Source organism: Apteryx rowi, unplaced genomic scaffold (assembly GCF_003343035.1).
Source record: "Apteryx rowi isolate R43461 unplaced genomic scaffold, aptRow1 scaffold_27, whole genome shotgun sequence".
Taxonomy (NCBI): domain Eukaryota; kingdom Metazoa; phylum Chordata; class Aves; order Apterygiformes; family Apterygidae; genus Apteryx; species Apteryx rowi.
The window spans coordinates 919,728-933,476 of NW_020449085.1; the positions used below are offsets into that span (position 1 = coordinate 919,728).

Consider the following 13,749-nt stretch of genomic DNA (forward strand, 5'->3'; position numbering starts at 1 on the left):
TGCTTTCCAGCAGGTCAGCCCCAGCCTGTACTGGTGCATGGGGTTATTCCTCCCCAGGTGCGGGACCCTGCACTTGCCTTTGTTGAACTTCATGAGGTTCCTCTCCACCCAACAATTTTCCCAAAAGAGGAAAGCAAATGTGAAAAGGCACCAGTGAAAATGCTCACTTGGTTCATGCCCTGAAACCATTTTAGTGCAACATCAGCCACCTCCAGGCATTCCCACCATGGYCCTGCTCTGCTCCCCCGGGCATCCCTGCGATGCAGGCAAGTGCCCATTGGGGACCCAGCAGCCRCATCGGTGGGAGCCCCTTCCTCCAGCCTGTCTGCAGGGCTGCCTCGGCCCYGCACCTTGGGAAGGACAAGCGCGGAGTGGGTGACAGCACCCACCACTTTGCAAACCCTGAGACTATGGCAGGCACCTAGCTGTCATTGTGGGACACCCCTGCCCAGTCCTGGTGGCCGTCCCGTGGCCCCGGCGGTGGTGGCACCCACSATGCAAGTCCTCTCACCATCCCCAGCCATGGCAGCCCCCCTCCCATCTCTCACCCACTCTTCTCCAGGGGCACACAGGAGGTCTCCTGCTTAAAAGGTGCCGTTGTCGCCAAATATATACACTGCTGCCCATCTCCTCCCTCTGTAACATGGCACAGGCTCACTTAYGTGCAATCTTTTATTATCACAGAAAAAAAGATGGGAGATATATTGAAGCTGAAGATGCAGCTCCAGCAATGCAGCTCCTTCCCAAATCCCGCTGCCAGCCTGGGGAAGGATGCTCCGGTACTGGAGAGGCCCTGGGCTGGATCGCAGCCTCCTTCACTGAAGCGTCGGGGAGATCTAGGAGAGAAGACGGCTCTGGTGATGCCCTGTCAGCACTCACCCGTGGTGTGGAGCAGCGGTGGGGTGCTTGTGGACAACGCCAGAGGCCCGGCCTTGGCGGTGAGGGGCACGCACCGTGCCCGTGGCGAGCTGGCCCAGGTCCAGCAGGGCGAGCGCAAAGTGCACACAGTTGCAGGTGACGGCGTTGTACTCCACCACCTCGTCCATGGCTGCGCGGACCCGCTGCTGCAGCGCAGCCCGGTCCAGCCCTCCCTTCTTCCTCAGCACCTTGGCTGGGCCCCGCGTCCTCAGGAGATGGCTCTTGCCATGCTTGGCCACGATCCCTGCCCCGCTCTCTGGGAAGGGCCCCGAGCCGGGGCCAGCGGCGCCTGTGGTCAGAGATGCAGTGCCACGGCTCTGTGGCTCGGGGGCACCCACCTCGGCGCTGTCCCCCAGCCCTCAGCTCACCTTCCAGGTGAATGATCTCCCCGTCGCCACAGTACACGCCAGCGTGGGCGCCCCACCAGCCGGGGCCCGCGGAGGCCAGCGGGAAGAGGAAGAGGTCGCCGGGCTGGGGCTCGGCCACCCCATTGGGCACCACCTCGAAGTGCTGGCCCAGCAGGCCCTCGCAGAGGAAGAACGCTGCCGTGCTTGCTGCCCCAGCCGCTACCTGGGGATGGGCCCACGCGTCAGGGCCGCCCGGAGCTCCAGGGATGTYGGCAGCCCGATGCAGGTTTGCGTCTTGGGAATGGGGCTGACCCACCGCTTTGGCCCCTCTTTCCCTGTTCCTGGTGGGAACCCTTTCCTTGGGCTCACTCAGAGTCTCCATGGACTGGGCAACCCTCCATGAAGGGGCTTGGGAGGCCATCCCCATTCAGCCCAAGTGGGCTAGGCCCACAGGCACCCATGGGAGCTGAATAAATCCCAGGCCGTGCAGAATTTTGCCCTGTTACAGGTGGTGCTGGCAGTGAGACCGTGCGGGGCGGGCGCTGATGCTTACCTGTCTGGAGCTGCTCACCTGGAGGGACAAACACCAAGAGTCAGTGCCGGCGCATCCGCGGGGATGCTGGGACCGAGCCTGAGAGCTCGATCTGCCCTGCCGGGATGCAGCCTGCCCCATCCCCCTCTGCGGGCACAGCTAGGGGCAAATTTGGGACTGCAACTACAAGACACAGCAAAGACCGCTGCCCTCCTCCTGCCCTGACCCACCATCCTGTGCCAGCACCGCCTCCATTGGTGCCCCCAAACCTCTGCCGTACCCAGGCACACAGCCAGCTCCAGGGCTGGAGGAACGGCCCATCTGTGCCGGCCACAGTCTTCACCGCGGTGCTCACCTGGGAAGAGATGCAGGGCAGCACAGGGGCCCATCCGCGTGTACCGTTCTGCACTGCCAGCTAAAATACAGGCTCTCCTGGGATGCTTGGCATCGCACCCATCCCCTGCTGGTGCCTGACAGCCGCCCAGGGCACCCACCCCACCCCCAGAACCGCCCCACCACCAGGACCACCCCACCACCACAGCCCCAGCCATGGGGGCTGACAGTGCTGGGTGCTGTGGCCAAGGGGGCAGACCCTGCAGGCAGTCCTTATCCGAGGGGACTTCTGAGGGCACCGAGCATCCTGCTGCCCCAAAATACGAGAGCATGGGGTCAAGACAAGAGGTTGACTCTGAGAGACGACTGGTCTCAGGTTGTGGGGGACTCATCCCAGTGCACGCCAGTGTCACAAGCAGTCAAGGTGCAAGGCTGTGAGCCGGGGCATCAGCAAGGGCAGTGGGGCAGCTGGTCCTCCCTGAATTACCTGGGAGAGGAAGTTCATCTGCAAAGAGAAGAAGGGATGTCTGGTCAGCTGGGGACACAGATGCTACGCTCAGCCCGGGCTTGGGGACATCCCTGGCCCCAAACGGGGCTGGTCAGCACAAAGGCTGCCAGGTGCCATGTACCATGGCAGAAAGCCAAGCCGTGGCACTCAGCCCTGCCCAGCCCTTGGGCRCCGCGCCAGCCCCAGGTTTGCTTGCACCCAGTGTTTGCGTGGCCGCAGCCGCGGCTGGCTCCCAGGCGCTGCCTTACCCTGGCCTCCAGGACCACGTCCGCAGTCCCCTCACTCTGCGATGTTCCTCTGAATCTGGCCACAAGGCAGCACTCCAACCTGCCCTGCTGGGTCCTTCGCAGCAGCTCAGCAAAACCCTTGGAGACTTGCAGCCCTGAGGGAGGGTGTTAAAGTCCCAATTCCAGCTTTGGGGGGAAAACAGAACAATTCCCTCCTGTTACTCTATTTCTAGTCTCCCAAGAGGTGTCTGACATGATCTGGGAGCCCACGGGGCCACCGCCGCACTGCCTGGGGTTTGATGTGAGCAATCRAGCCAACAGCATGAGGGTTGGCCAGCGAGGCCAKTTGGCCCACACGGGGCAGACACTGYGCAGCACCGAGCACCACCRTGGCTCCTTGCACCCGGTTCAGAGCCCTGACACCCCCCCAGGCCAGGGGGCAGGAGAGCAAAGCATCAGGGAGAGCAAACAAACCCTTCGCCTCGGCATTTTGCCCATGTTCCTGCAGGCACTGTGCACTCACACGCTCCCGGCGTCGGTCTGCAGYGGAGGTGTCCGGCCAGCACTCTCCTCTCTGCGCCCAGCGGCACACGATGGGTCCGGGGCACCGGGTGCCTGTGGCTGCTGGGATTTGCAGCGCGGGAAGTGTCTGCGAGCGAGCACGGTGCTTTCTGCTGCACTCAGTGCCAGGGTGAGGCAAGGCCATCCCCGTTTTCACGTGTCCGGAAACGTGAAGGGTCTGTGGGAATGTGCCCAGACTCTCCCAACCGGCCCAACTGCCGCAAGCCCATGGCGTGGAGCCCATCCTCACTCATCAAAGACCATGGTGCGGTGGGGCCCATCCCAGGAGGARCAAACCCGACTCGCCACTTGCCTTCGCTTGCAACCCACTGGCAGTGGCATCGGGGCAGGGATGGAGACGCAGCTCATGGCTGTGTCCACCCTGGGTGCATGGCTGCATGGGCAACGCTGGCAAAGGGCATTGTAAACACTGGCCCTGGTGCCCGTCGGATCAAGCACTGGGGCCGCTCGCGGAGCAGAATTGTGCTGCAGGCACCTGCCTTAGCGCCGGGTTTCGCGGGCCAGGTCAGCCACAGAGCCACATTAAACTTTAATCCTTGTGCCGGGGGTCAGCGAAGGCTTTGGCAGATCTTGGAGCAGGTGATGTGGGAGCTGTCACCGCGCGTCCGCAGCCCTCTGTCATCCAGYGACCTCGGAGCCCATGGCATCATTTATCACGGCAGGGCTGCGGGCTGCTACCCTCCCTCTGGGTGCACAAAGGGAAAAAGAGCCTGCCAATAAACGAGAGCTAATTACCCATGAAACCAGAGCCGAGGCCTGGCAGCCACGCTCCCCTGGGTCCCGGACATGGCTCAGCACCCAGCAGCCACGTTAACCCTTCACAGCCACCTCCTGGTGTCTCTGGARGCTGCATGGGGCTGGCAGAGTCCCACATCCCTCCTGTCCCCTCTTAGACCTTCTCATCTCCTCCTGGTCCCCATCATCCCCTCCAGATCCCCTTGAGCCTTCCTGGTCCCCATCAAACCCTCCTGGTCCCCACTGTCCCCTCCTGGTCTCCATCATCCCCTCCTGATCTCAGTCGTCCTGCCCTGGTCCCCACCATGCCCTCCTGCTCCCCACCATTCCCTACCAGGCTCCATCAACCCCTCCTGATCCCCATCATGCCATCCTGATTGCCATTATCCCTTCCTGGTCCCCACCATCTTCTCCTGATCCCCACCAACCCTTCCTGGTCTCCATCATCCCATCCTCATTCCCATCATTCCATCCTGATCACCATCATCCCCACCTCATCCACACTGTCCCCTTCTGGTCCCTTTCATCCCCTTCTGGTCCCCACCAYCCCTCCCAGGACTCCTCATCTTCTCCTGTTCCCCACTATCCCCTGCCAGACCCCATTGCCCCCCCAACTGCCTGCTTGGCATGGTGCTGTGGGGCTGGAACACTCAAACCCACCTTCATGTTCCTTGGTCAGCCCAAAACCCACCTGGGTTTCCCAAAGATTGAGTTGTCCCCAGCTGGAGTAAGAAATGCATCGTCCCAGAGCAATAATTTGAAAATGCCGGTGAGCTGAACACGAGCCCTAGACTGAAAGGGAAAGAAACATTTCTGGGGTGAAACATGAGCGACTGTGACCCTAACACATCACGGTGGGAAGGGCAAAGTTATTCCTTAAAATGAGATGGTTTCCTCCGTGCTTGGAGTTTCTCACCCCCACAGCAGTGACATTGCAATTTAAAAGGGAGATCTGCTTCAGAACGGCGCGTGATCCCAGAAAACTCCCTGCCTGCACTTCCTACCAGAGAACTGGCCTCTTCCATCAAAATTATCCCTTTTCTCCCTGCCAGAAAGCACTGTCTGGGGTAAATCTGTCAGCAAAGCTGCCAGACAGCAAGGAGAAGGAGACTGGCTTGGCCAAAATGTGGCGGAGCCAGAGGATTCGGCACGAGCGTGCAGGCACCYGGGCGCAACAGGGCAGCTGCCAGCCCTGACCCCCTGCAGAAATTTCCACCCCCAGCAGACCTGGGTCCTCCGGAAAGGTGTGCCTTGCCGGGAGCTGGCACCGTCGCTGGATTACTTGGAGATGTCCTCAAACGAGGCAGCTCCATGGGCTGGGGTGGCCGGCGCATCCAGCCCCGCTGCCTGCTGCTCGCCGGATTACGGCCGGCAGAGGCCAGCCGGCCCTGGGGCTGCCTCCCCGGCAGGAGTTTTTGAGACTGTCAGCAGCATCCTTGGGTAATTAGTAAATTAGTAATTAAATGCTCTCTGCCTGCAGGGGAGAGGGGGGGGAGCAGATTCCAAGGTTTTAGGCGGAGTAATCCTGTGGCATCTGCCCCAGCATCTGTCATGGAGCTGAGTTACGACCCTGCCACGGGGTTTAATGTTTGCTCCTTCACATCACTTCGCCCTTGCCACCGGGGTGGCTCTGCCCACCGGGGCGCCCYGAGGACCACGGCGACCCCAGCATCRGCCCTGCAACGGTGGCRTCRGGCCTGGCGAYGATGCYGCGTGCACCGCCAGCCAGGACCCAGCTCGGCTGCCCAGGGCTCTCCCCCAAAACTGCCAGGTCGAGCCGTTGGGTGCTCTGGGGCCAGCGGGGTGCCCACGGGTGCCAGCCGTCCCCAGGGATGGGGCAGGGCGTTCGGGGAGCCGCTCCGCCGTGACCCCCAGCGTTGGGGGTTCACACAGCCCGGTGCCGCAATGGAGTTAGCTGGAGGACCGGTGGGTGGGAGCAATATTTTTTTAATTATTGGATTTCCTCGCAGTGATGATTATTGGCCTGGCAGCAGATGGTTGGCTCAGCTAATCCCCCTCCCAAATCCCTGCGCCAGAGCTGGCTTTTTACTGACTAAGAGGAGGGGAGCACGGCCAGATGATAAATTAGCCAAGTCAGCATGTATCACCATGCCCAGCGGTCCCCAGCCCCAGCTGGGCATCGCAGGGGCCGGATCCTGCCCAGGGGCTGGGGCAGCATGTCAGCGAGCCGTGGCCCTGCTGCGGACGGCTGGGACTGTGCCCCACAGCTACGGCACCGGGGCAGAGCAGGGGCCCCCCCCATAGCAGGGCAAGAAGGGAGCAGTGGGTGACACGCTGAGGTGCCAGGGCTGGAGCCGGGTATTGCGCTGGGAGGGACGGCGACGCCGCGTTTTGGGGCTGAAACCCAGCAGGTAGCGAACGAGGGCCTGGCATCAAACACCGATGGTGCTGCCCACCCCGCACCGGTGTGCACCCATGGACACGCACGCTGCTGGTCCATCCCGCACCCCGGGGATGTGCAGCATGGGTGCCTGCCAGCCAAAACCTGCTGTGGCCCCGCTAGCGCTGCCGCTGTCCCTGGGTTGGGTGCCCCGGCACCCCACCTTCCAGGGCGCCCTGTCACCTGTGGGCCCAGCTGGGTGCACGGGGTTATTTTGCAGGCGCGGGCAGGACTGAGGATGTTCTAAATGATCTCGAAGCACCTAAGCCCCGTCAAAGGGATCGGGGCAGAGCAATCTGACAGCTTGCTCCTCTCCGCATTAACCCAGCGTCATAATTCTGCTGAGGGAGGAGGATGGCCACTGCTACAGATGGCGGCTGTCAGAGATCTAGGTCAGGATTTGAGATCGCAGCACTCGAGGCAGGGGGTCGGGGTGCTACCGGAGGGGACAGGGCCTCCCGGTGTGCCAAGAGCTTGGGGTGATGGAGGGATCCTGCAGCCCAGGGTGATGGAGAATTGTTGAAGTCCATGGGGTGATGGAGGGATCCTGCAGTCCAGGGTGATGGAGGGATCCTGTAGTCCAGGGTGATGGAGGGATCTTGCAGTCCAGGGTGATGGAAGGATCCTGCAGTCCAGGGCGACAGAGGGACGCTGCAGGTGATGGAGGGAGGCTGTGGGGCGATAGAGGGATGCTGCAGGCTGTGGCACTCATTCAGCTCRGCCCAGGGCGAGTTTGGGAGCCAGGACCTGAGCCCGACCGAATGGCCCAGCGACTTTCCCCGAGCTGGGGGCAGCGCGGCACGGTCCATGGTGTGGCAATCCTGTGGCCGAGGCCACAGGGGCCCCGTGCCCAGCCGGCCCTTCCCAGTCCACTCATGTCATGGCTGCAAGTCCTCAGCAGGGAAGGGGCACCAGCCATGGCCTGAATGAAGGATTACCCYGTAATGCTGCCAGGGAGGACAGGGCTGAAGTGCACAGCAGCGGGGGAGAAAAAGCAAGGGTGGCCCAAGAGGGACGCTCGAAATCCCCCCCAAAAGAAAGAAGGATGCTTGAAAAGTCCCATGCCCGGAGTCAGAAAGAACCCAACGCATCCCCGGGGGAACGAAGGGGTGCAGCGGTCCCCGTCCTCGAGCCGGCTGGATGCAGGAGCATCCCCAGGCCYGGCTGCGCTCTCCAAGTAAAACCGGGAGGAGGCGGCGCTGCCGAAACACCTCCTTCATGCATTAATCTCGTTGGGGCCAAACGCTGGCAGGCGACTCCTCGGGTGGCTCCAGCGAGTGCCCGGCCTGGCAGCGGGGAGCCAGGCGCAGGGTGGCCATCCCTGCCTCGGTTTCCCCTGCTGCTGCCGCCACCGCCGCCGCGGGACCCGGGTGCCGCAGCAGCCTCACGCCGGGCGGCGCGTGGGGCCTCGCCGAGCCCCGGTTTAAAGGCTAAAGCTCTCAAATCCCAAATTGTGCTGCCCTGGCACCCCGAGGGTTTAGCGGCGGTTACATAACCACCAGGCCACCTGGCCGGGGCCGCCTGCAGCGTCAGCGCTCCRCGGCATCAGCGCCCAGCGCCTCCGGGCCCAGCTCCCCGCCGGGGGGGGGGATCGGACCCGCCGCAGCCTCCACCGGCGCTGGAAGGGGAAACTGAGGCACGGGGGGTGGTCGGTGCGAGCGGGCGGCCGCCCTGGTGCCGCGCTCACCGCTGCCGTGCCGGCTGTCCCGCGGGGCGCGGGCCGGTGCCGCAGGCACGGGGCCGGGCACGGGCGGCCCCTGAGTCCCCGCCGCGGTCACCTGGGCCTCCGGGGGCTGGCGCCATGCTCCCACCGCACCAGGGCTAAGCTGATTTGCGGCCCACCGGGCTCAGTGAGCACGTAGAGAGCCGCGGCCACGGGTGTGACGAGAGCAGGCCCCATCCGGCCTCAGCMCCCCTGTGGGGCCGGGGCCCAGCCGGCCTGGCTGGCGTGGAGCGAGCGTCCCCAAGACATGGCTCTGCCCCTGTGGCACCCCCTGGCAGCTGGGGCCAAAGCCGGGAGGGGCCCAAGTGGCGCCCTGTGCTGCCGTCATTAGCTCCCACCCCCGTCAGGGCTTCTAATTAATTGCTTTGGGGGCAACGAAGGGCTGGGGGGGGGGGTCTTGCTCTTTAATTACCACTTTTCGCGATTCTGCTCTAAACTCCTTAGCAAAGGGGCTTATGTGCTTACAGGGCCCTCCGGGCACTGGCTCCCCAGGCTGTGGGGTGCAGGGATGTGGCCTTCCCTGCCTGGGGGCCATGGGGACCAGCCGGGTGGCCCTCCAGCCTCCCTGTCCCATTAGCACTCCCGGCCTGGCCCCATGACCCCCCCACCCCATTGCACCCCGTCACCGCGGCTCCCGCCCCATCGCCGCAATCTCAGCGCTGCACAGGCCRGAAGGAGCCGGGACGGGGCGCTGGGTCCCCCATTTGGGGACCCGCCGGCTGCTCCCTCCAAACACGCCGGGCCGCATCCAGGCCGGGCTCCCCGGGGCGATGCCGGGAGGCGGCGCAGGGCAAGGGGGGGCTGCGCCGGGTGGCAGCCGGCGGCTTCGGTGTCGTGGGGTTTAGGGTTACAGGGAGCCGGGCRCGGGCAGGGCTCGCGGCTGGGGCTCAGCACCTTTTTAATTCTTCATCGCGTGGCTGATTGATGCACCTCGCGGCGACACTAAAGATTAAGACGATGACAAATGGGCATCTGCTTACACAGCGCTCGGCGCTAATCTGCCCGGCTCTGCCTTGAAGAGAGCAAGGCGAGCGAGCACGTCGCCGCAGAGCCCGCCGGCGCGCCCACGGCCTCGCAGCTCCAGGCACCGCGCCGAGCCCCAGCGGCTCGTGGACTGAGGAGCGCCGGGGGCGGCGGAGAAGTCGGGAGAGCGCCGGGGCTCGGCACCGCGGCGCCTGCTGCGCCCGGCATGGCTGCGTCCCCAGAGGGCTCCGTGGTGAGCGCCGGGCTGGAGGACAGCCCCTCGGGTAAGAACTGGGTGCCTGTGGCTGCCGTGGCTCCCCGCCGGCATGCCAGGGTCCCTGGCCACCGGCCCTTGACCGGATGCCGGTGGTCCCCAGCTGGCACCCCTCGTCAGGATGCCCACGGTCCCTGGCTGTGGTCCTTCTCCAGGATGCCTGCACTTCTCCGGGATGCCCATGGTCCCCAGCCATGGCACTTCTCCAGGATGCCCATAGTCCCTGGCCATGGCACCTCACCAGGCTGCCCACAGTCCCTGGGCACAGCACTTCTTTGGGATGCCGGTGGGCTCCAGCTGCAGCCCGTCTCTGGGATGCTCATGGTCTGTGGCCACAGCCCTGCTCAAGGACACCCATACTCCCTGCATGCAGATCCTTGCCARGATGACTGTGGTCCCCAACCACAGTCCCTCACCAGGACACCAGGGTGCCTGGCCATGGCTCTTCACTGGGATACCTGCGTTACCCATCCATGGACACTTGCAGTCTCCAGCTGCAGCCCTTCTCTGGGATGCCCACAGTCCCTGGTCCTTCTCCAGGACACCCAGGTCCCCAGCTGCGGCACCTTTCAGGATGCCCCGGGTGCCCACAGGCTCCAAGGCTGGGCAGCTGCAGGGATGCTCCTCAGCCCCAGGGCACCCGCAGAGCCAGCCCTGGGCTCTGCCGGTCACCCTGGGGCGCAGGGAAACACAGGCAGCTGGGTGACAGCGGTGAACCCATCTCCTCATGGCTGTGAGCAGGATGCTGAGGGGACAGTGGGCATGCCTGGGTCCAGGGCTGGGGAGGGGGCCCTGGGGGCTGAGTGACCCCGAGCATCGCTGCTCCGCTCCCGCAGGGCTGAGCCCGGCCCCCGGCAAGGCGCTGAGCCCCGTGCTGCTGTGCAAGGTGTGCGGGGACACGAGCAGCGGGAAGCACTACGGCATCTACGCCTGCAACGGCTGCAGCGGCTTCTTCAAGCGGAGCGTGCGGAGGAAACTCATCTACAGGTGGGGCCGGCGGGCACCCCGCGGGGCAGAGCACTCTTGGGGACAGGGCACCCCGGGGGGGGGCAGGGTGCCCAGGGGGGCAGGGAAGCTATGGAGGGGAGAGGACACCCAGTAGAGTAGGAGACCCAATAGGGCAGAGCGTTCCTTTGGGGACGGGGCACCCATGGGGGGACACAGCACCCACTGGGGCAGGGTACCCCTGGGGACAGGGCATTCATTGGGACAGGGCACCCATGGGGGGCAGGACACCCTTGGGGGGCAGGGCACCCAGTGGGGCTGGGCATTTCTTGGAGCAGGGCACTGCTGGGGGACCAGGCTCCCATGGGGGGGGACATGGGACCCACTGGAGCAGGGCACCCCTAGGGACAGGGCATTCATTGGGGCAGGACACTCAAGGGGGACAGGGCACCCAGCGGGGCAGTTGTTGGGGCAGGGCACCTATGGGAGGGGGGAGAGGACATGTATGCGGGTCAGGGCATCCATCAGAGCATGGCACCCATAGGCGACATGGCACCCAGTGCAGGGATGGGGTGCCCAGCAGGGCAGGCAGGACACCTATGGGGGGGGACGATACCCATCGGGGCAGGGCACCCAGTGGGACAGGGCTCCCATGGTGGGACACGGCACCCATCAGAGCAGGACACCCTGGGGACAGGACATTCATTGGGGCAGGACACCCAAGGGGGACAGGGCAGGGCACATGTGGGGGGGCAGGGGGCAAGGCAGGACAGTTGTTGGGACAGGGCACCCATGGGGAGAGAGGACACCCATATCATGGCAGGGCACCCACGGGAGACAGGGTGCCCAGGGGCGACAGGGCACCCAGTGGGGCAGCGCACCCAGCCTGGGGCTGAGCCCGCGGCCCGGTCGGGTGCCACCTCTCCTCCGCCGCAGGTGCCAGGCGGGGACGGGGCTGTGCCCAGTGGACAAGGCGCACCGCAACCAGTGCCAGGCCTGCAGGCTGAAGAAGTGCCTGCAAGCYGGCATGAACAAGGACGGTAAGCACGGGACGGGGGGCGATGGCGGGTGTGGGAGGGGGACGCCGAGGGTGCCTGGCACCGCTGCCATGGCTGATGGTGTCCCCGGCGTCCCCTGCAGCCGTGCAGAACGAGCGGCAGCCCCGCAGCACAGCCCAGGTCCGCCTGGACAGCATCGAGCTGGACGCCGAGCTGCCGCCCGAGCACCTGGCCACCACGCGCGAGGGCCCACCGGCCCCCTGCCCGCCCCCCCGGGGCCCCACCACCAGTGTCCCAGGGTCCCGGCCACCCACGCCGCCCACCAACCACCGCTTCATGGCCAGCCTCATGACAGCAGAGACCTGCGCCAAGCTGGAGCCTGAGGATGGTGGGTGGCTGCTTCTGGTGGTGGTGGGGATGACGACACCGTGGCGCCGCTGGTGACCAGCTGTTGGCTTTTGTGCAGCTGATGAGACCGTTGATGTGACAGGCAGCGAGCCCGAGAGGGCCACTGGCGAGTACCAACTAGCGCCCTACCCAGTGGGCAGCCCCGAAAATGTCTACGAGACCTCGGCCCGTCTCCTCTTCATGGCYGTCAAGTGGGCCAAGAACCTCCCGGTCTTCTCCAACCTGCCCTTCCGCGACCAGGTGGGACCAGGGCCATCGACACAGGGTGATGGGTACCCATGGGGGGCCCCAGGATAACAGGGGAGGGGCATTTTCCCAGGGGATTTGGGAAAAACAGGCAAGGGGGGGGGGTCAGAGTACCTCATGGTGTTGGCCACCACAGCTCACCAGATAAGGACAGCCCTGGGGCAGCATCGGGTGACACTGCCCCCTGGGAAGTGTCCCTCTGGGTATGTGGGGATGCTGTAGGTGGGGGACAGCCTCTGCCAGATGTGCTCCGAACAGCTGGGGAGCAAGAAGAGGGGGGTCGGCAGGTGGCAAGGGGGTGCTGGAGCCCCTTGCACCAGGGCTGACGTGGTCCCTGCAGGTGATCCTGCTGGAGGAAGCCTGGAGYGAGCTGTTCCTGCTCTGTGCCATCCAGTGGTCCATGCCCCTGGAGAGCTGCCCGCTGCTGGCCGTGCCCGAGCTGGCCCCTGGCGCCCCTGGCAAGCTGGCACCCACCACCGTGGACGTCCGTCTCCTGCAGGAGACCCTCACCCGCTTCAAGGCACTGGCTGTCGACCCCACCGAGTTTGCCTGCATGAAGGCTGTGGTGCTCTTCAAGCCAGGTGAGCTGGGCAGCCTTGGCCAGGGTCAGCTCAGCACCAGCTCCTGACTGCCCCCAGTGCCTTTCCTCTCCCTACAGAGACCCGTGGCCTGAAGGACCCTGAGCAGGTGGAGAACCTGCAGGACCAGTCCCAAGTGATGCTGGGCCAGCACAACCGGACGCACTACCCCGGGCAGCCTGTCAGGTACCACCGCCGGCCCCCCGACACCGTGCCGAGCATCCCCACCCGGCACCCTCCCACAGCACCCTGGGGCCCGTTGGCATGTGGGGAACCCACYGGTCCCACTCGCCCTCCCCAGGTTCGGGAAATTGCTCCTGCTCCTGCCGGCCCTGCGCTTCATCTCCTCCGAGCGCATCGAGCTCCTCTTCTTCCGCCGGACCATTGGCAACACCCCCATGGAGAAGCTGCTCTGCGACATGTTCAAGAACTGACCCGCGCCGCTGCTCGAGCCGCCAGCACCGCGGGATGCTCCCTCCAGTCCCGTAGCGAGTTATTCCCGCGCTACGGCGCGTGGGGCCAAGCCGGATTGACTGATGGCCACGATGACCCGGCAATAGCGTTTTTGGCTTTCAGGACCGGCCCCCTAGGCGATTTGGTCCTACTGCTGCTTTCACTGGGGCCGTAGGCATTACTGAACCCTGCATCCGCTGCTCCTCGCGGGAGGGGGGGATCCCATGGGAAACGTGCTGGCACACTGACGGAGGTGGCATGGGGGGGAGCACTCGGAGTGGCGCGGGAAAACGGCACCTCACAGGCCCGGGAAGGGTCCAGCAGAGCTGCTCCATGCCTGCTCCAAGAGGCCTTTTCTCCGGGTCCCAACCTCGTGCCACCTACYTCCCCCTCCTCCCACAGGTCCCCTCGCCGCGGTGGGTGAAGGCCATCGCAAGTGGTTTCTGGGCTGTTGGAACGTGCCCCGCAGCCCAGTCCCTGTCCCCGAGGTGGTGGCTGGGGTCCTGGGGATGTTGCCCATGGCTGCGCCACGGTGGCAGCTCCGGGTAAGGGCACGTGGGGGTGCTCGGACCCCCCCC

General features: G+C 64.9%; 1 protein-coding gene across 1 annotated transcript; it reads left to right on the top strand.

The window, feature by feature from the left end:
• The first annotated feature begins 9,495 nt into the window (after positions 1–9,495).
• NR2E3 (nuclear receptor subfamily 2 group E member 3) lies at positions 9,496–13,152 on the top strand. Its single transcript, XM_026068336.1, has 8 exons — positions 9,496–9,553; positions 10,380–10,530; positions 11,425–11,528; positions 11,629–11,874; positions 11,953–12,134; positions 12,481–12,721; positions 12,799–12,904; positions 13,020–13,152. The coding sequence occupies exons 1-8, from the start codon at positions 9,496–9,498 to the stop codon at positions 13,150–13,152; spliced, it is 1,221 nt and encodes a 406-aa protein (XP_025924121.1).
• Positions 13,153–13,749: the final 597 nt, after the last annotated feature.